General features: G+C 39.4%; 2 protein-coding genes across 4 annotated transcripts; one reads left to right on the top strand and one right to left on the bottom strand.

Moving 5' to 3' along the window:
• The first annotated feature begins 348 nt into the window (after positions 1–348).
• Positions 349–4472, top strand: LOC117949234 (retinaldehyde-binding protein 1-like). The gene is made up of 8 exons (XM_034879357.1): positions 349–532; positions 1773–1811; positions 2125–2253; positions 2371–2575; positions 3398–3576; positions 3659–3817; positions 3905–4015; positions 4116–4472. The coding sequence occupies exons 2-8, from the start codon at positions 1803–1805 to the stop codon at positions 4260–4262; spliced, it is 939 nt and encodes a 312-aa protein (XP_034735248.1). The 5' UTR covers positions 349–532; positions 1773–1802; the 3' UTR covers positions 4263–4472.
• LOC117949076 (monoacylglycerol lipase ABHD2-like) lies at positions 3882–21092 on the bottom strand. Of its 3 annotated transcripts, XR_004657650.1 has the most exons (12): positions 20876–21092; positions 18967–19008; positions 18458–18673; positions 15903–16078; positions 14693–14860; positions 13934–14117; positions 12873–12965; positions 12041–12142; positions 11870–11939; positions 11691–11775; positions 8816–9683; positions 3882–3895 (listed from the first exon to the last, which is right to left on the bottom strand). XR_004657650.1 is itself a non-coding variant. In XM_034879119.1 (11 exons), exons 3-11 carry the CDS (start codon positions 18664–18666, stop codon positions 9475–9477), a joined length of 1296 nt encoding a protein of 431 aa, XP_034735010.1. In that variant the 5' UTR covers positions 18667–18673; positions 18967–19008; positions 20876–21092; the 3' UTR covers positions 6411–9474. The 3 variants fall into 3 exon arrangements, 2 of the variants coding, with proteins under 2 accessions (XP_034735010.1, XP_034735090.1); XM_034879119.1 differs by lacking the exon at positions 3882–3895 and having other exon boundaries at positions 6411–9683; XM_034879199.1 differs by lacking the exons at positions 3882–3895; positions 20876–21092 and having other exon boundaries at positions 6411–9683; positions 18953–19008.
• Between the last annotated feature and the right edge of the window lie 1953 nt (positions 21093–23045).

Genomic DNA, 23045 nt, shown 5'->3' on the forward strand with positions numbered 1-23045 from the left:
AACATAAAAAGAATCAAGTAAAAACCTTTTTCACTTTTTCATTATCTTCTCATTCTTTACTTTATCTTTCAAATGTAAGTATACTTGTTTTAAATTGACCATCAGACTACATTATGGTGGACCAGAGGCGCAAAACACAACAAAATTGTATTTTTTTTTAAATGTTGTGTTTTTTTTTCCTCTAGTTTTGTTGTTTTCAGACATTCCGTTTAATTTTTTGGTGTAGTGTGTTTTCTAAATGAATGCATTCTGTGTGTCCTGTAATGTCCATGTGTTTCTAAAATTGCAAAATGTTCTACTATTCGAATGTGTTTCATCAGCTGTGGTTGGGTTTTGCCCGTCAGGACCACCGTAGACCACCCGAGTGAGGGTCCAGACCAACACACCTCTCCTTCTCCATCCCAGCTCCCCCTTCACTTCGCAGTTTGCATTGTGTAGAACTGTGTCGTTTAACTCCTCCCCTCCTGATCCTCTCTCCCCTTGTTGTCCTCTCTGCCACTCAGTCTACTCCTCTCATCCTGTCTGCTGAAAGGTAGGTCTGCTCTTCAGTTAAAATAACACTTCAATACATGAGCACTGAAAGCATTTTACATGATTTGTATTTATTGAAAGCAATCATTTAAACAAGTTTGATAACAAGTACTTGTTTTAATTGGATGTGGAATGACTGTAATGATTCTTAACTGTAATGAAAGAATGGGTCATAAAGTGTGTAAATTCAGTTCCCATGCATAGTGGTTTTGTTTGATGTTCTGTATTTGACTGAACTTACAGCGACAAAGATTTCAGTCTTATGCACCCTAAGTGCTTTTAATTAACACACTCACATTTTTTCTGAAGAGGCGCAAGGGCATTTGTGACTCTAAATCAATTTATGTAAAGATCAGTGTTTTGCTTTATGCAATACTGAATTAACATTATTTGGCTCAATATATGTTTCTGATCTTGTATTAATTTGAAGATTTAAACGAGATTGATTGGGATGTGCCAAGTCCAGTTAGTTTAAAACAGCGTGTGCATCGGATTTTACAAAAACAAATACAAAACTGAAATGATAGGTTTTTTTTAAACACTAACTCACGTACTGCTGTACGGAAGGTATTTAAAAATGTCAAGAGTATCTTCCATGCATCTGTTTGTAAAGAATATTCTGTTTCGTCAAAATAAAAACAAATCCAAAGAAATGTGGGAGCGTGAATATGTCCTTGCTCAATTTGTACATGGATCAAAATAAGAATTGTAATAGATGTTGTTATATTTTGATGTTTCTGCATATTTTCATAAAAAAGAAACAAATTGTAGTGTTTCATTGTATGAATCACACTTTTTTTTTACTATGCCACAACAGATTGCAACTGATTTCTATTTTCAATCCAGATAGATAAAAGAGGAAACTTCCAAACAGCAACAAGGGTTGTTAAACCATCTTTTGGGAATTTCGCTTCGCTAAGTTGTTCAAATGTAATGGTAATACACGAGGAACACACTGCAGCTAGATTTGGTAATTCAGTTTTATGGGAGAGTGGCGGTCATTAGGAATCTGTATGATCTCTTATGTAAGAGGGTGTCTGCTCCACTGATGACTAAAGAAACTACTCTTCATCCAAAACGTTTCTCACATCACTGAGCCAAAGGAAAACGTTTTCTCTTCTACACCACCACCTGTTGTAGGCTATATCATTAATGTAGATGATGTAATATATTCCAGTAACTGCATTAAAGCTTTTCTGACCTCATGGCGTCACCTTAACAAACTCTATTATTCTTCACAGTTGGTGAAGCTGCTGTGAGACGCTGCAACCATGGCTGCTGTAAGTTTAACTGCTTTGCGACAAATCGAGAGAGAGCTCTTGAGTGTCACTTTGTCTCCGTTTAAGACAGTTTGTCAGCGTCTGGCCTCAGTTCACTGTTTGGCCCTTTGACTGGTTTGACTGGGGGTCGCATGATGCTGCTTAATGCTGTTTTTGTGCCAGTAGATGCTGGCCCTGGGATGGACCCTTAAGCTGTTTTTAAGAAGTGGCTTTAGAAGTCCTTTCTGTAATCATGTGGAGCAGATTAACCAGTCCTTCACTGGTGTGCATCGTTAGGGTTTTCTGTTTAATAAAGCGTTTCTGTTTGATACAGATTGGATCTTACCGTATGGTGTCCGAGGAGGAGCAGGCCATGAGGTCTAAACTGGAGCATTTGACAGTGAAGGATCATGGGCCAGTGTTTGGGCCGTGCCACAAACTGCCTGGACACACTGCACAAAAGGTAAATAATAATATCTAACAAAAGCATATACAGAGTAGTTTGAATCTGAATATTAGTCCACATTGTAGAGACCCTGCTGTCCCCTATAGTGTTGGGCTGTTTTTCTTCTTCCCTCAGGCAAAGGATGAGCTGAGTGAGACAGATGAGAGGCGGGCGTCAACACTGAAGAACCTGCGAGTCATGATGAAGGAGAGAGCAGCGGAGGGAGACGATTTGGCCAAACTGGTGCTGGACCACTTCGGGGACAAACCGGACTCTCTGATCCTGCGTTTCCTTAGAGCTCGCAAGTTTGATGTTGTCAGAGCCCACGAGCTCATGAAGGGTCGGTAGTTAGTGTACTATTACATTTCTATTTTAGAGAGACAAACCGAGATATCAAAACTTTTTTGTGGCATCTATATGCTTTGATTCCATTTCTGCAGACGTCCAATAGCTAAAGTAATTGAGGGTGAGAACTCTTTTGTGCTCCTGTGTTGCATGAATCCTGCCCATTACTCAGACAGAGAGGCATTTGTTCGTTAATTGGGGGCTTTGAGCTGCTTCTTTTGAGTTACCCCTGACAAAGGCCTCATTTGTGTCCAAATAGCTCAGCAAGTTTATTTAACTTGTGAACTCACAGTGTTCTTCTGGGAACTTCATAGCGCATGTCCTAACTGTGTCGGTCTGGGGGAGGAGATGAGATTAAAAGCAGAGTGGTTTGATTCTCCTATGAGAAGATCTTTATTCCTTGGCTATTGTTTGTGTGTGTGCTTAGGAATCTAAGAAATTAGAATTGTAAAATTGTATTCATAATTTAAACAATGACTAACTCCAAAATGAATGAACGATTATCAATTAAATAATGCAGAATTACATTGACAGAATTCCCTTGCTAAGGGCAAATAAACTGGATATTTTTTTCTTCTTGCCATTGCTGTGAGAATATTGGACAGAAACACAAGAAAAACACACACACACACACACACACACACAGAGTTAATTGGTGCCTCTGTATGAAGAGGCTTGGTGTCATCGTTGTTTTTGGCACATCAGCAACCTGCACCGAACACTCATACTGTACACAACAGGGTTTAGGAACCATTAGTACCCAATAACAGAATGCGGCTGAACCTTCCGTTGTGATGTGTGTTTTGGGGTACTCTAGGTTATGTGCGCTTCAGGAAGGAGTATCCCGAGCTGTTTGAGAATCTGACCCCAGAGGCGGTCCGCAGCACCATCGAGGCGGGCTACCCTGTGGTACTGCCAACGAGGGACAAGCATGGCCACGTAGTCCTGCTCTTCAATATCGAGAACTGGGACCTGGAGGAGATCACATTCGATGAGGTAACAGTAAAGCAACCTCATAAAGCACATCTGCTAAATGATTCAGAAGTAGTTGTTTGAAATCCGTCTTTGTGTGTCACAGATCTTAAGAGCTTACTGTGTGATTTTGGAGAAGTTGCTGGAGAATGAGGAAACCCAGATCAATGGCTTTGTCCTGATTGAGAATTTCAAGGGCTTTACCATGCAGCACGCCTCAGGAATAAAGCCGACTGAGCTCAAGAAGATGGTGGACATGATGCAGGTCAGAACAGACTCTCAAAGGAAAAGCTGAGCAATTATTGATGTGCAACTTAAGAACTGTTTGAACCAAATGTGTGTTCTCGTGCAGGACTCTTTCCCTGCGCGTTTCAAGGCGGTCCACGTTACTCACCAGCCCTGGTACTTCACCACCACATACAACGTGGTCAAACCCTTCATGAAGAGCAAGCTGCTGGAGAGGGTATGGATGAAAGGACTATAAACCCCTTTAGTCTTAACTTTTAGTTTTGTCCATTTTGCATCAGTCATCTCCTCTGAACACTGTTGATAACTTCCCTCAGGTCTTTGTTCACGGCGACGAGCTCGACAACTACTTCAAAGAATTCGACGCAGACATCCTGCCAGCAGAGTTCGATGGCAAAGCCTCTGCTGCAGCCTGCCAGGCCATCGCCACCAAGCTTTTTGGCTCCGAAGACACTGCTCTCTGAAAGAACACCCACTCCCATTTCAAACCCAAGAGTTATAGAGTGTCCTTCACCCTAGATGCTTCTTTTGTGATCAGATCCGGTCTATTTTGAAGCTAGGTTGACATTTTGTATTATTATGCGGGCAGTTCCTATGAGCAAAAAGAAGTATCTAGAGTTAGGAGCATGGAATGAGTTGCCAATGAGTAAATATATGGTGATATGAATAGGAAAGAAAAAGGATGTTTAGATATTACAGAGAGAATAATTGATGTTTAATGTTCGTTACTTTACAGCGCTGACATCCATTGTTACTTATCAAGCGGAGGGAGAATGAGAGAGTTGATCATGTAAGTCAGTTTGAAGTTTTTTGCCTTAAAAATGAATTTCACATCATACAGAGCAGCCAGAATGAGAACATAAATGTTTCAGTCTCAGGGGTTTAGAAAAGGTATAAAGATGGAAAACTGATAACGGCTGAGCCAGCGTTTGAAATTGTTTTTGAAGCCTTCTGATGCTGTGTCATGGAAACAGTTTGTCGTCCCAACAGCCTTGTTTGAGTTGTGACTCTAAGATGCCTGATTATTAATTATGCTAATTTGATTAAATATTATTTTGATTAAATTATGCCAATTTGCACTGTACTGGAAAATGTTTAATTAAAAATTGTTTTTGTTGTTGTTGAAATTGTCATTTTTTAATCATTTGTCTCCTATTTCCCCTAACCTGATAGGTTTTTCATAAAGCAAGATTAAACCATAAAATCAGGTTTATTTTCAACTGATTCATAAAGGAGATAAAATATGTCTAACATGGAAACATACGTATCCCTCCAGACCAATACCAGTGTGGAGGAATTAGTCAGAGGAGTTAATTATTAGCAATACCACTGTGTAGAAATGATGTTACAAGTAAACGTCCTACACTGAAATTCTTACAAAAAAGTACAAATGTTCTAACATCAAATAGCCTATTGTATACTTAAAGTATTGCAGAATGGCCCATTTCAGAATCAGGTGTATTGACACACATTAGCAGTAGTACATTAGGCAGATTATCTGAAAAAAAATAAAAAAAAAATAAAAATATATATAAAACTATTTATTTTTCTGTCTCCTCCTTGCACACCTCATGGCATTTGCAAGAATCCATAGTGCACAAAAGGAAACAACCAATCAGAGCTGAGAAGTCTGTCAATAAACTTAAACAGTCAAAGTGGGCCGCGCCTGGGCCTGTAATGGTGGTATTTCATTAATATGATGTAGTCGTAGTTTGAATATTGATACTTACATTTCTGTAAATGATCTGAAGAATTGTTCCAAAACTGTATGTCACTTGTGCACACTAAGTAGCTAAAGATTAAAAATTTGGAGTTTACATTGTGGCTCAGATGTATTAAAAATTAAAAGTCTGTCTTTTAATTCCATAGTCAAATGTTTTTCACTATGTTTGCTATAAATCTTTTTTTTTTTAAACTTACAGACTTAAATTAAAGAGACATTAACATTTTTTCTTTTGAGAAAATAATTTATTTTGGAACACAACAACCATATTTCCTCACATATTTAGATCACACACACACCACTGGTTTTCTTCAACAAAAACACCCAGTGTTCAGTATCACTTGAGTACATCATGTTGTGTGACTCCGAGTGCCCCGTCTTCGTCGCCACGTCCCTTAACAGTCTTAAAACATCAAAATGTCTGTAAACACTAAATTAAAGCCGCATAAGGGTTACTGTAGCTTAAAAGACGCGGGCTCTCTTCCACTAGCTTGGTTTGATAAGATTTAAAGTTAAAAAATCCCTTTAGAAGAACACAACACTGGGTAATGTATCCAAATCCATTATTTTGGATTCATTGACAGATGCTTGAAGCACTGGGGTTTGTTACATACACAGGAACATATTCTCATTTCAAAACAGGAAAACAACATTTCAAATCCCATACTCCATGAAGAAAATGATCTTAATGTATATGACATATTATGGTCTAATATAATTTGACATTTACCGTCACCTTGAAATGATTGGAGAATCCCTCCTGGTTGTTTATTGCCTTCATTTTTCATACCTGTTCCCTTAAATATTGTAATATAGGCTCTCTCTATATTTTATATCTCTATGTTTTTATATATATATATATATATATATATATATATATATATATATATATATATTTATCTCTTTAGCTTTTTCATTGTTAAAGTGAAGAAGTTTTGGTATTTGTCAATCAGAGGCGGTGACAGTATTCAACTTACTCATTGACACTCACGCTCTGATGCATTTGCACAAGCAAATAAAATACAAAAAGTCATACAAACAATACAAAATACAAACAAAATACCCCAAATAATTGATTAGAAAAAATACATCCAAACCAGCATTTTTGTGCAAAGTTGGGGGAGGCAAAAATCTAAAAAAGAACACAAATGGCGCTTACTGCAGAAACTGGGTTTATGCTGGTGTCATCAATATTCATCAGAACTTTGTTTCACAACCCAGAATAAACTAAACCACAGCTGATCTGGTTGAAATGAGAGCGGTGGACAGAGTGAACCATGAATATAATCTCAGTGCGGATGAAAAAGAGGATGCAGTTGTACTTTGGTCTCCCTGACAACAGATGGCAGCAAAATACAGTAATTTGTGATAGGATGACAGTATTTTGGAGGATGATAGTATTTTGGCAAAGAAAGAAGGCGAAATTGGGGATTTACCGACCCAATCTGCCACGATGTCACTGATCCATGTTAAAAACAGTGTCGTTGTCATTATAAAATATGTTCAGTTTTGGTCATGGCGGGTTGCTGACCTACTGCCATGGCAATCCCTGCTCTCTACAGTACATAAAAATGATTGAGTTCCACTCTGTGAGGTGTACAGATTTCTTGTCTCAGATCGGTGCGTGGTACTGGCGGATACCCTGAGTTTCAGAGGGATAAAGTTGGATCGGTGAATCCCTATTAGTCAAGCCAGGATTGGTGAGATAGCTAGATTTCATAGTATTTGCACAAAAAAAAAGAAAAAAAAAAGATATTCCAATAGAAAGGGGAGGTTAAGTTTAAGCCAATTACATCTCAAAAACCAACAAATCTACATAAACTATGGTCTTGAAATCGTCCTTGAGCCAAAAAACAACTGATTTAATCAGTGGTGGTTGGTGACTGGCTACTATATAACCCATATTTCCCAGGTCAAGAATGAACTTTAATGCTCGGGATAATTATTTTTCATAATGTTGCAACTAAAAGACTCATAAATATAGGAGATAAATATAAATGGTCCTGACAGGCCAAACTTCCTGCAACAAATGAGACTACTGGCAAATACTATCAAACCCAGATCTTTTAAACAAATAAACAGCCTGAACAAAATGTGCTGTTGTTAATCACTGCGTACCCGTTTGTCATCTAAAACCATTCCTCTGTCTCATCACAGTGTTACGATTACTTGGCTGGACTTTGCCTTGGAAGAAGATTCCTAAGCCCTTACAAGGTGTGCAACAAGTTCTCAATTAGATTCAGGTTTTGAAAAGTCCACAGGTCCCATTATTGCAGTATCATTTCATGAAGACACATTTCTGATTGATTTCAGCAGCTTTAAAGCTCCTCTTAATCAATAAAATAAGCTTTCAATGCAGTCTTTGCAACAGAAATATTCCCTTGAATTAAAATGTCTCTTATTTCTTGCATGCAGTGTTGTCCATCTAATTCTACAGGATAACATCACCAGTATGGCAACTCAAAGTACTTGGTATTAGTATTTGGTTTAGAATTGGTATCCCTCAGCCCTCCTTACTAATCACACCTCACAGTTTAGATTACAGGAGAATATCTGCTTCACGCTTTCGAACTGTCCCTAGGAAAATTGGAGGACACCACAGAATTATCTGCCGAAAAAAAAAAAAGGCAAAAGTATACCAAGAGGTTTGAACCAAATCATGTGTTTAGAGGGTGGAGTGCTAGCGTCTGGACAGTAAGAGATATCAGCCTTGGCTGGACCTGCAGCTGTTCAAAGGCAGAAGAAAGAGTAAGAGGGCTTAAAGACAACAGACAACACAGGGAACATACAAGTCATCTAACTTTGCATTATCATCATTGCTCCTTTCAGTTCTTCCTCTCGTTCACAAGGAGAGCTAAACCATCAACAATCTCCATAACTGCGCTTTGACTAATGAGGGTGGATAAAAATTAGGAAAAGAACTAAATTGTGTCATAAAGTGCATTGAATCAAAGTGATAAAATGCGACCGTGGGAATGTGCTCGGATTCCCTCTGGGGTTAATCCCTGGTCATTTCTGGTAAGCACTAAACACTTTCATTTCAAGTGCCAAACGCAAGTGTCAAGAGGATGTTATGAGCTGGAAATAATGTGTTGAACCCCAGCATTATACTTATAATTTCTACTGTACATTTTCTACCAACAACAGAGCAACAGTTCACCCAAAAGAACAGACATTAGAAGTGTCGGTAGACCACGAACAGAGAATTTGGATCACATCTACCAAACACAAAGACCACTCGCTCCATCACGGGTCCTTAACTCGCAGTCTACACAGGTACACACACACACACACACATACACACACCACATCTGTAAGTTACATACATACATACATACATACATACATACACACATACATACTACAAAGATGCTGTGTTGGTTAAGACAGCAGACTAGGCTATATGGCCTTGGCGGTGATAAGCAGTGAGCTTCTTACAGGTGCGGTAAACGGGCACCGACTGCAGCACAGTCCTTGATTACTGTAATAGGAGGCTCCTTGTGTGCTCTGGTTTTTCACTGGACTACTCTAAAGTGGTGCTCTCATTTTACTTTTTAATGCCAGTTTGACTTCATCTCTCCTCATATTTAGTCAACGCCCCCATTAGCCAAGGGTCGTCGTTGAGTACATGATGAGAAACTAAATGTTTCTGCTCTTAATTCAAAGTCTTCGCAAAGGAAAAGAGCACAAGGCAGTTTTTTTTGTTCCTTTACATAATGCAAGGTGATTGTGATTACAAAGGGGAGACATGTTTGACCGGGATGTGGGTCAGGAGCGGTGAGTAGCACCAGAGGAGAAGGCAGAGAAGAGAGGGCAGTTTAAGGTTTACTTTAGGTGTCTTCTCAGTGCTGGGACAAAGGTGTTGGAGAGGGGGAGAGGGTGAGAGGATAGGGAGAGTAGGGAGAGTAGAGAGTGTGTGAGTGTGTGAGTGTGTGAGAGATACGGTCAGAGGTTTATGCTTTTTCCTCTGTGCAGGAGCTCTCACTCAGGTGGCCACTTTGGCACGGCGGTTTCTGTTTCTCCCACTGGCACATGGCGTTGGCGTAGCCCACAATCACTTTGTCCATCCAGGTGAGGGGCTGAGGGAATAGCACCGCGCCCTCGAAAAAGCCCAGGTGGCCTCCGTGTAGCGTCAGGGAAAAGATCACATTGGGCTTCTTTGCTAAAGGATGATACAACACACAGTAATTAGCCTTCTGTACTCTGCAGTGTGTCATCATCTGTATCATAAAACCAACACGTCTCCACTGTGGGCTTGCCAGGGATTATTTTATGCCTGCTACAGAGGGCATAGGTGTGTAGCTCAGGCTGCCACGCAGCTTTTTTGCTTGCATGGCAGCCGCAATACAGTCAAAAGTATGTGGACACACCTGTCCATGCCTTGTGTACAAAAGAAGGTGCCTTAAGAAATTAACTGCAAGTGTTTTGTAGAAGAACTTGCTTGCACAGAGCTCTGACCCTCAACCCCATCACAGTTGCTTAAGGTGAACACTCTTACGGCTGAATGGGAGCAAATTCCTGGAAACAAAATGTTGTGGGGAGCTTTATAGAAGAATGAAGGCTGCTATAGCAGCATGTTAATGACAAGACAAAATGAAATGCTTCACCCACACACCAGGTTTCAAAACTCTCCTTTAGACACTTAAGAGTATGGATGAGGACTGACACTACAATTGTGTGTTTCTACAGTCTATGAATATGGCAAAATGAAGTAAATCCATTCATACTGATATAATTTCATTCATAATAAATAAACCCCGTACTCAAAGTAGGGCAACTCCACAATACAGACAAACCAATAATCTCTTACTGATTGGCGTATAAACCTATGCAGAGTGCTGCAGCTGAGGCAGAGTGGTCGCCTGGATCTCCTTATTCTCCTGATCTTATCTGGGTTAGTGGGGTAGCCTGATGCGGCTCACTTGTGAATAAGATCCCACAGAGCTTTCACCACTGTGCACTATTCACGACAGCTGCTGGGTCAACTGGGTGCTCGTTCAGACCAAGAGCCACCGCCTCAGCCACTGAGTGACAGGTGGGAACAGAGCAGTCTGGAGAACAGCTCATCAAAATAAAGTTAAAGCTTCAAACAACAATTTTGTTTGCATTCTTTATTTTACTGTATAAAACCAGTTGCCTCCTTTCCTGTTGCAGCAGTCATGCTAATTAAATGTTATCTAACATCGTACCACAGTCACATTTGGTACACAAATGAAATAGAGAAAACCAGGGGTGCCTAGACCTTGTATAAGCATTTCAGACCAAATGCAACACTTTTATATAACTGCCTTAATATTAAGATGTAAACTCTTATCAAACACTTTAATCCAAGGCAATCCCAGCACTAACACAAGCGAGTGTATTTCTGTTGAGTCCCTCCCTGGTAGTTATGTGTCTGAGTCACTGTATCGCATTTTAGGGCAAAGGGCAGCTGATCCTCATCTCAGTAAGTGTGGCTCTCCAGAGACACATGTACGATAAAGTCAAACATACGCACACACGCGCGCACACACGCATACACCATTTCCAAAATAGTAAGTGGTAAAATAGTAAGTTTACATATAGCACAGGCTAAAAAGAAGGAAAGGGCAGATTTCCTCATCTTCTTTGTAAAAAATTAGGATCAAAGACTGTGCACAGTGCATCCCCGGATAAAAATCTGTGAAGTGCTAAACTGACTTTTAACACATAGGTAGATGGACATTAAGATATAGGTGTGAGGGAGTGTACCGCTGCTGTAACGCACCACGAGACTTTACTAATACTTCACCACCTCGGTGCCACACCCTGTTCTGTTCAAGCCAACTCATCAGAGGTCCTTTTAGGATTGCAGACATGTTTTCTGATAAGCATGGGGTGTTTACAGCAGCCAATTGCCGGACAGGACAAGCCTATTGTCTTTAAAAACCTGTTGACTCAAAAGAGGATCAACTAGCATTTTCTTGGCACTGAAAATAGAACTAGCTTTGGTTTTCTGGAAATATTTTCAAGGTAATTAGTTTGACCATGGGATTCATGGTGTAACTGTTGCAAAGTAAATGGCCAATAACAGATTATCAAAGTGTACTTTGTGGTTGCTAAGGTAAACATAGCTGATAAAATAGCTGTTGGTAAAATAGCACTATGGTTTAGCTTTTCTGCTGTTGCTCTGCTGTATGCTGATAGTTACCTGCTAGTGTGCGAGGGATGGTGAGCAGTGATTCATGAACCAGAGGGTCATCCGCAGAGTTCACTAGCAACAGTGGCACGTTTACCTGGAACATAAACAATGAAAATCTACACATCAAACAAACACACCAAAAAGAGAAACATGACATGATGTGAGGTGTATGCGAAAGCAGATCTTACATTGTGAATATAATGTACACAGCTTTCCTTCTCATAGTACTCTTTGAGAGAGCTGTGTCCATGGAATTTTCTGTTCAAACCCCAAAAACATTAAATAATCTCTTAACAAATACATCAGATATTTTATTTTTTCACAATTGGCAAGCCATCTTAAATTGTTTTCCAACATACCTCATGATGTTGTCATCGATCTGCATGAGAGATGTTGCTGTGTACAGCGGACCGAGATCTAGATCTATCATTTTAACTGGATTTCCCCCAAACAGACTGTGCCTGTAACATGCAAACAAAATACATTGGTACGTACACAGACATTATTCGTGAAACATGTTGAAATTACAGACTGCTCAGTGTCCCCTTGACTCAGAAAAGACTGCAATAGCCTTCAACCAACATCTCATAAACATTGGTGTCTTTCAGAACTAAAACAGGCCAAGCTTAAAAAAAAAAAAAATTTAAATTAGTGTTCCCTGAATACTTAACCTGAACATTTAACCATAATACGTTAACAGAATAATATTTGGGTATTTGGTCTCCCTTGCTCTCCCCAAAAATTCAGATTACCCTCCCTGCAGTAAAAAGAATATGTCACCCACTACCTTTTTTGACCCCCTCCCCCCTCATAATTTCCATACAATCCCTTACTTTAAATGTAACTTACTAAATCTAAACCATATTCTCTTAGAGCAGAAAAAAAGTTAGTGTCTCGATCTGCTTAACACACACATATCTTTCACCTAACTGATCTGCCTCTACAGTCCATCCAATCTCAAAATGACTGATCAAGATGCACTGAAAACCTCCTTGCTGTATGTACAGCTGTCATAGCTGTCAGTTTAAAGAATTGACAAACCATGTTGCTGTCATATTGGTGTAAAGTTCTTGGCAGACTCCAGAAAATAGCTTTGTAAAACTATAAACAACATGAGTGGAACGTTAAAGCAATGAAAAACTGTAGCAGAAACTAAGATTTGTACAGCATGTGCAGGACCAACAGTGATACCTGTGTGAGAGGATGATTTTCTTCATGTTGTCAGCCATGAGAAAGTTATAGAAGCGTCTGAACTGGTCCCACTGTAGGAATGTTTCCTGTGCCCTGAGAAATAAAGACAAAAACACTGGAAGTTAGCTCTGTGCAGCCTGTGTGCATTCCAAACAACACTAAATGTCTTGTGTTATCAGCTTTACAAAGAGTCACGCTGGTGGAGAGTAGCAATGGTCAGCCATTACCATGCAGCTAACTGACAGAGACAGGCTAAACCAACACAACAACACAAGATATTTAACATAATATAACTGACCATTATCTACAATTCAATGAGAGAATAGAGTTTTTCCTTTTTTACTTCTGGCATTTAATTATCATTTGAGGCTAAATATATGAATAAAAGTAATTAACTGTACATTTGTTAATCACACATTATTTGTGGAAAGGAGGGACAGCTACAGTTCTAAAGAAATGCTGACACAAGGTCCAGCACGGGTATGAACACTAATTTGAAAGGGGAAAAAAACTGAAAATCCAAATCCTCAAAAGCCCAGTCCACAGCACACGCCCTTCCCCAATGCATTCATCCAAACTTTAACAGACCCAGCCTGTCATGACGCTGACTGCATTTAAAACACAGAAGGTGTGGCTCATTCCAACATGCACACAGGCTAAGGAGTCCGCTCTAACACCCACATGCACTAGTGGTTTAAAAAACACCACTACTATCGTAATACATTTTTTTGTTTATTCTCGACCTGTCGGCAAAAGGGATTTACTGTAGGCAAAGTCTCTCTTCAAAATGACAACTTAAGCAAAATAGTGCTATCTATCAACTGATGATTAAAATGCTAAACAGAATAGCTGAATGATTAAACAGCTGGCAAGAGATGCTTCATAGACTTGTGACTATACATGTGATTATATTATACTATATTCTGCAAACACAAATCAAGTTGGCATTATGCTAAGCTTCCTTCACATTTAGAATGTGTGCACATCAGGTGATAGGGTAAGAAAGGGGCTTTGATTATGCTGTGCTTTTTTGATTAAACAATGGGAGGACAACCACCCACCTGAGAGCACTGTACCCCTGACAGACACTGACACAACACAGCACTCGCTCCTGGTTCACGCTGTTCTCGCCCAGGAACTTGCATACGATGTTTCCACCTAGACTGAAGCCCACCACCATCAGTTGGGTCTGAGGATACGTCCGCTTAATGTAGCCGACCATGGCTGCAAACTCCCATGTGCACCCTGTGAGGCAAACAGTACAGTTGTCAAGGATACCTAACACCTGTGCTGAGCGCAGCGTTTTTTCTATGCTCATGCAGCAGTTCTAGATGAAGGTGCCTTTAGTTCAGAGAAATACATCTGTGTCTCTATCAACCTTTAAAATAATTGCAGCAGGTCTAAAATCTCTTACTATCTCTAATTCTTGGAGCTTTAGGTTCACCCACCAGCTCATATTGCCTTTTAGCTTTTACCTTGAAATTAGAGTGTACAAGGATTTCTTCTAAAGAAAGGCAAATTGTAATATTAAAATACCATTAACAAAAGCAGATTACATCAAATGAAGTTGATGAGTCACCAAAGGATATAATCTTTTATTTAGTGCTATGAGAATGGCTTTTGACCAGAGCTTCTTAAGCCTCATCAGGCAGTTAGATGAGAGCACCAGACTGAGCCAAAAATGATGCTGTAGTACTGTAGATAATTTGAAAAAATCCAATCCTTTTTCCACCATTTAGTAAATGGGTTGTCATTATTAGATAGACTATGATTCTTAGGTGACAGGAGAGTCTGAACTGAAGACAGCTCTATGGCCTTACCGTAGGTAAACATTCGTGGAGAGGTAAGCTCGATGTTGGGAAGAGCTCCCAGGTGGTTCAGCACAGCACAGCGGTAACCGTCCTTCTGGGCGTAATCCACAAAGGTTCGGATGTAATGCTTCTCACTATGGTTACCAATACCAGGGCATATCACCATGGTGATGTCATCTGGTGAAACAGGCAGATGGATTGAAGGGATATAATTAGATTCCAAAATGCAAGGCCGAGCATGGCAGCTGATCCAAAATAAAAGGATAAGGCTTTGCCTGTAATTTATAGCTTTAGCCAAGCAGAATGGAAATAGTAACGCTACTTTCTTGGGAATCAATGTCACGTGACTCTTAATCTTTCAGAGGAGGACCACACGATCATAGTTGAGGTGGTGGGGGTCAAGGTTCAGCTCTAAGAAAGAAATTCCCCTTTAAAACTGTCCTCACACAATTGCATTACAAACATGTTATCGCCCATTTAAAGAGGAATGACTTAAGACTGAGTCATTTGTATCCTCATAAGCTGAGCTGGTAAACCTAAATCTTCAAAAGATGGACACAATGCCAGTATTTTTCATGAGTTGGTTTTTCATATATCTTGAGTTATGTTTATTGGTATAGCTCAAGTCCGATGGTCTGTCAATGGATCTGGAACAGGGTAAAAACAAAAATACTATCGGGAACAACAAAACGGGAGAACTCTCAGAAAGCTCAGCAGAGGAGGGATCCAGGACAGACACTTAATAGGTGTTAGATGAACAGACTACACAAAAGTAGCAGAAGTAGAATTGCAATATAAAAAAAACAAATTACGAAATACAAATATATTCACAGGTTCAAACCTTTTTCTCAATAGCGACTTAAAGTAATTTCACACATGTCGTCCACCGTCCTAAAACCTTTCCTGCAAGCTTTGTAACGACAAACAGTGCACTTTGTTTAAAATGACTACAACTGACTTGTCAAAAACATTTATTATCAATTCAGTGTGATATGTAGCTCAGTGCAGCTCGCGGCAATTTGAGCAGGCACGGCATACAACTAATAATATTATGAATGACTAAATCCCTAACTAAGAAATACATATATAAGATATCCATGTTTGGCATGGCAGTGAAGAGTCATTTAGCCATCGTCTAATGAGTATTATCCAAATAGTAGCAACCGACAAAAACAAAATTGTTGGTAAAGAAAAAGTAGAGCCTGATTAAATGCATCACCTCCTGTTCGATGGTCCCCCTGTGGCTCAAAGAGGTCAAAGGTTGCAGTGGCCCCATCCTGCATGGGTAAGTACTTCCTGACTCCACTGGGGTGAGGTGAGTTCACCCGGCCAAGTTTACCATACAGCGCGGTCTGGAGGTGGCCGCTTTTACCCCACAGTAAGGGAGGAATGTACCTGGAAAACATTACCACATTGTTATCCTGAGCAGATACATTTGCATTGGTGGTTTTATGACGCATGCATGAACATTCTGGCACATGAATTGCATGTCTCACATGTCTCTTGCAGCTTTTGAAAGACAGCTCCATGCTCCCAATAGACATCAATGTTTAACATTGGTCTGTTGCTATGTTTGGATAGGTTATGCTAAGCGTGTGTACTTCCAGTTACACCTCCGTAGGAGTCAGCTGTAGAAGTCAAGTCTTTGAATGATGTAATATTTCTTTGAAATATTGAGCCTTACGTTGTGCATTATAAAGACTCACCATTTTATTTACACACAGAGACCAAAATAATATCATTGAACACCTTTTTAGGTGCTGTGTTTTTCTGTTGGAAAATCCTTTACGAAAAGGAAAGCCAAGTCAATCCAATATTATAATCATGAAAAAATAAGAGTTATAAAGATAACAGCCAAAACAACCATTTGTTTGCTTTCCATGTAATGGGACGTTCATGAAATGGTGATAAATGGATGCTTAGTTAAGGAGACAGTCATTCAGTATTTTGGAACAGTTCACAGGTTTAGTTAAAAACAAACTAGACTCCATCTGCAAACACACCCCTTTAACAGTACAAATCCAACTTGTTCTTTTTCTTCCTTTTCTTATATTATATATCATCATATCCAAAATCTTGGTTGACTTGTTGACAATGAGGTGAAGAGTGGGCCACCTTGGAGGCAATGGGAATGAGATAAACAAGATCAGCATAATTGAACTCAAGTACAGGCACAACATGGACACTAATTGTGTATACAGTACATAGATCAAACACAGAGTCAGTAAGTAGCAGCAGAGGGCAAAGGGTTTAATTACATCATTAGTTACACAAGGCCCCAACCTTGTGCTGCCTCCTCCCTTACTGTGCCACCCAGCAATAAGTGCACCTAGGACCGGTGTCACTCAAAAAGCAGTACTACTTCCATTAGGTGACGAGGTGATGTAACCACTTTCAGTATGTACTGTAAGTTAAAGTTTAACCACAGTTTTCTTGAAGGTACTCTGAAGGCTTAATCTTTGACTCCAAGAAGAGGATAACCCCTTGTTTTAATGTGGATAGGAGGATAAGCACACTGCCAGGTTAGTAGAGTCCATCCTTAGGTAACAGACAACGACACCCCTGTGTGTTCCTCAAAGCTATTAGGTAACGGGAAAGGAAACAGATGTGTCAGTGTGGTTTGATGAAGCAAAGATCTTAAGTCCAGATCAAAGTCACGGGCCTTGTCACATGTAACAGCAAGCTGGGAAACACCACACACTATGATTAAAAATAAATAAAGACTAAATGGCTTGCCCTGAAAAATAAAAAAACAGCAATTTTTCATTTTGCCTTTAACTATTGTTAGGCTCTATTTAACTATGCTGCCTATATTTTGCCTGGAAATATAAAAAGAAAGTCAAAGTGACCATCTAACACAAAGACGCATTTAAAAACAAATTGTTATGTATTGTCCCAAATTCAGCCAAAGAAAATTGCTGTTGACTTTGTTAATCTCACAACACCCTTCCTTTGCTTTCCATTGTGCAATTGATCTTGGTTATGCAACGCAGCAGGACTACAAACGTGACTTCTCAACAACACCGATGATGTTGATGGGTTCCAGGACTTAAAACATCTAAGTTCAACAAACACCGGGGAATACATTTCTGTGAGCAAAATCTGGCTGTGCAGAAGGGAATGATAACAAGCCAGGCACATAAGTAAACCTCAGTGTGGCCTTATGATTCAATGACACTGCAGCTGAAAGGCAAAGTGCTCTGTAACAATCGGTTGTATAAGCAGACACCCGTGTTGAAGGCTTAAAGAGAGCCACCACAGAGTACAAAGTATTGCAACACCAGCAGATGCAAGGACATGGACAGTGAAGCTCATTCAGAAAAAAACAATCAAGCTTACTTTGTTTAAAGGCATGTAGAGGGTTTCCTATGACCTACAGGGCATTAGAGCCCAGCTGCCACTGGTTTGCATCAGTTAATATAAACCCAGATGGAAGATTCAAATTATAGTAGACATCAGAGTTGCCATAAGTGGGAGACATGCATCGTAGTAGGCAAATGTGTTTGAGTCTATATTTGTAATGCAAGCGAGACAAACCCAATCTACATTTGGGGAAACCCCTTAAAATACATCCTGGTGTTTAATTCATGCCAGAGCTGATGGTACAGCCAGACATCTCAGGTACAGACACACCCAGGTATCGGTCAACCCTGACTACAGACGGCACCACCGCCAGACAAACTGCTACCTTCACTCACAGCCCCGGGTGGCCGAAAAAGCAGTGTCATTTGAAACACTTAGAGTGACAGACACAGAACTGAGAATGCAACTTACTCTTTGGTCAGCTGAGGACAGGACTTGAGAAGGAAGCGGTTGAGGGGTGTGTCCTGGTAGGTGAGGTCCGGGGGAGCAGTGGGGCTCTTGAGGTTCAAGCAGCGGACGAGGATGTAGAGTACCGTGGCCACCGCCGCCAGCTTCATGCCGTCAAACATTGCTGGCAGCTCTGGAGAGATGGTGCTCACGTCTGGCTCCTGGGGGTTCATGATTATTCTGAAAAACAAAAACAGTGGCCCACACTTGTTTCAGTGCTTTCCCTTATAAAAAACACAAAACAAATATTGTTTAACAGTAAAGAAATGATCATATAAACCATAAATTAAGGAAGGCTTCTTTTTTTTGTTAAGTTGTACCACTTTTAATTATTTAAATATGAATTAATAAAAAGCACATATAACTTGTACAAAAGAATTATTTTCGGGGGTTTGTGGTTAATTGTGATTAAATCAGAGGTTGGATAAAGCACAGACATGAAAAAGAGACATTTCTTTTGATGTCTGACTGACCTAAATATTCCTCTTGGTGCCCAAGGCCCTGCAGCGACAGATCTGTGGGAATAGAGAGTAAGAGCAACTCAGTAAGATAATAAAGCATGGTCACTTATTTAATACACTCACATTAATCACATCACAGCTTACAATGTGCCGACAGGAAGTCTCGCTACATAGAAAATAGAGGTGCTGATATTACTTTAAATAAATTGTTACAATGATACAGCAGTATCCTTAACACTTGTACTTAAAAATGAAATAAAGACATATTTTCAAAGCATTACACAAAGTCATCTAAATTAAAGCTAAACTGGGACTGTAAAAAGTATAGAAAGGTCTCCTGTCACTGCCAATAAGAAAAAGTTGGGGTACAGGATGGTCAATCATAGATGACAGTGGTAACATTGTTATGATCAAGTAGTCACATAAAATTGCCATAAAAAGAAAGTGTGCTGTGTTGTCACTATTGGCACAGCTAAATGAATGTAATGTAAAAGCCGAAAATGTATTTAATACTCAAATATTATGTTTAAGTTACCCTCAAATAACAAATTTCAAAAGAATGTTCAGTGTCTTCTTATACCAGTGTCTTGCCACAAACAGACTCTACATAAGATGCACCAGAAAACAGATGTCAGCCGAGTAATTTAATTTAGTGCTAAAATGATTAGTTAATTAATGGATATTGTTACTGGATTGATCATTAGCCTTTTACCAAGTAAAAACACTATTAAAACAATGAGACCATTAGGGGCTAGTATATTTATCTTCCCACGTGTTCTTATTACTATAAAGCAATTAGGTGTAAGCTGTTATTCTACCAAACCCGTAAATAAAAATACATGTGCTGTTAACACTCCGTAATTCATATCAGAAACATGTTTGCTTTGGTCATGAAGTGGTGTGTTGCCAAAGAGGGCGAGTTATCAGTATAAAACTGCACTTTGTCATTTTTTAGTGGTGCCATTCATGTTCAATTTAATTATGTTGGAACCGATTTTGCTCAACAATCAATTTTGTTGTATTTTAGCAGAATACTGAAAGCAGCAGAACTGAGTACACTTTCATATGTATTTAACACAAATAATAGTTATCGCGATATTCAACAACGTTATCACATATTTTTCTCAGATCGTGCATCGCTTAACACCACCTGTAAACACAAATCAGCTTCCAATAAGCGATGTCAAAATGATCACCAGCTGCGTAGAATTAGTTTAATTAAATCCACAGCTAGCTAATCTCATCCACTGTAAACAAATCCTTTGAGTACCAGAAATATCTGGAAGTTACGTCCAGCTCATGCCAAGAGAAGTGCGTGTATTACTGTATAAGCCCCACTGTGTCACTAAATAAACATTCAAATTGGCATCACAGCAGCTGCTAACATTAGCAATTCCGTCTTTGTCATGACTGACAACAAGCCAGAGAGGACTTTACAGACACACGGACACAAACTGACGTTTTACCGTTAGTTAGCTAAAATAAAGAGAGAATGGTTATAAATAGCCGAATTCCTGGACGTAAAAAAAGGAAGTTATCATGTTTGTGTGTGTTTGTCTGTCTGAGTGAAGGCCAACAATCCCCGCCGCATTTGGACTGGAGAACGAAAATCCTGTCGCCTTTTGGACGAGTTTGCTGCTGGGCATCCTGAACATTAAGCTAGCGCAGTAACGTAAAATTCACATTAAAAGCAATATAGCTAGACGAAAAGCACCACCGTTAGACCGGTTTCTTTTTAATCCTAGTGTTACGTATCAAGAAAGAGTTATGTTATTAAGCAGAGTATGAGTTTTTTATAGTTCATATTTCTGCCCTCAAGTATCGTTAATGTAGCAGCATCATTTAAGCAGCGACACACCGACCGTTTACAAGCCATTTAACCTCCACAACACGCACACAGCAGCATATTTAGCTTACTTACCTCGGTTAACAAGAAAATAATGTGCTCCTTGCTGCTCAAACGCGAATGGTTTTATTTATATTCTTGGCCTGTCTTTTGTTGGTTGTGTGCCTCTGATAAACCATAGCTGCTCGGTGTGTAGTAACGCTACGCCCTCTGATAGCTAGCCACACTAGCTCAACCTCAACGCAGCAACAGAAGCACTGAATATGGATTCCATTTCCTGGATGAGTCTTGAAATTTGCATACAGGCTCTGTCATTGGTTAAAAGTGGCCATGAGCTCGTTTTCCACGCCCCTTATCTGTGAAACATTACAATAACTTTTTTTCACATCACTTTTCTTTTGTTATTATGCTGTATGTTTTGGTCATAGACTGTAATTTTTATTATGCTATATATTTACCTTTTGCTGACAGTGCTCTAGAGATTTTTCCTAAGGTCTCACGCATTTTTAACTAAATCCTTTCCTGAAGTGACAGGAACGTGAACTGACATGCAGGCAAGTTACGATGTATTGGCTCGCCAGATACTTTTTCAGTGACCAATTAAGTTAAACGTGTCCAGTGGTAGAGTCCTACTTCTTCTACTGGACACGTTTAACTTAATTACGCATGGTTCTTGTTGCAATTACAGTATACTATCCACCTGATGGCGACAGTTTAACATATTGTTATGAAGCTATCAAACCACAGTGTTCTATAAAACATTACAATTTAAAGTTTTTAAATTTTGCCAAAACAGAACAATAATGCAATTTCTAAAGTATAAACGTAGTATAATAATAATAATAATAATAATAATATATTAATAGTTGTGATAAACTGTATTTGAATAGAATGCAGCAGAAGGTCAAATTTGGGGTTCTGTACATAAACCTCACATTTCTGGTATTATAACATAGGGCTTGGCGACAAAAAGCAAGGATATTCTATAAGGCAGTGTTCAAAATAAACTATACAACATAAACAATACACCATTATAAAACATTTAATTTTAGGCTGATGATCTATAGCAAGAAATTGTGCCTAAAATGCTCAAAATTGTTCTCTTAAAAAATAATACTTCAACATCAATACTATCAATTCATGCCTATTAGTGTGCTTGGGTGTAGGCCTAGCCTGCTCTGCCAGTTTGTATCTACACCCATTCAGAGCACAACGTGCTGAGATCTTTGTTAAATCAAGTTTAACAGACTTCTACATAACCAGCAACAGCTGAAATCTGCAAGGCCTTCCATAGCCTATGTATGTGTAAAGAACAGACACGGTGTAAGGGTCAGATAGACAAACAGTGGCAGCAGTGACACCAGCAGTGACAGTTGGCTGTTGATAACTTACAGTTATAGAATGTAGAAGGTAAACAAGAACCAAGAAGGTAATTATTATAGATGGAATGGCAGTAGGAAAGGAAATGGGAAAACCACCATGGATCACAATGTGTGCTCAATTGGATGAACACTTCATAGACGTACTGGACAGAAACAAACAAAGAGCACAGTGAGATCCATGTAGTGTTTGATTGCTGTGATCACCCATCTTCACTGAAGATGGCCGCACGGGAGAGAAGGCAAGGTGGCGAGCAACCAACTGCTAGTACCAGCACCAAAGATGAGCTGACTGTCTACTTTGCCAGGATAGCTCTTCAACACTTTGAGGGTGAAAGAAATGTCATTGTCACTTCAAGGCAAGATGTCCTCTCAAACTGTATGGACGTGTGCCATCTCCACATCTCACAAGAAGAGGCTGAGACAAGGTTCATTTTGCACAAGCTGGATGCTGTATGAAGAGGGGCTACAAAACTCTACAGAGAGTCCCCTGTTACTGATATGTGTATTCTTGTAATTCATTGTGGGTAATAGCACTGTTTCATGGCCATCAGCACTAGCATTTTTCTGATAGTTTGGATTGTTATAGTTGCTGTTTTTAAGTTAATGCTTGGATATTGTTGATGCAAAGATAAAGCTACAAGGCATAACACTGTAAGATTCAAGGCCAGAAATGCAATCACCTGAAAGGTATTGTTATTATTATTTGTACTTTAACAATCCAATGTAATGTTCAATTTTAAGCCTTGTGTGACAAAGTAGGCCTCCATTTAAAAAAAGGATATTTTTGTATTCTGAAAATTCTGTATAATATTAATCATAATAAATACAATTATACTGTTAGAAACAACTGTTTTGTAAACTTT

This window comes from Etheostoma cragini, chromosome 1 (assembly GCF_013103735.1).
Source record: "Etheostoma cragini isolate CJK2018 chromosome 1, CSU_Ecrag_1.0, whole genome shotgun sequence".
NCBI lineage: Eukaryota > Metazoa > Chordata > Actinopteri > Perciformes > Percidae > Etheostoma > Etheostoma cragini.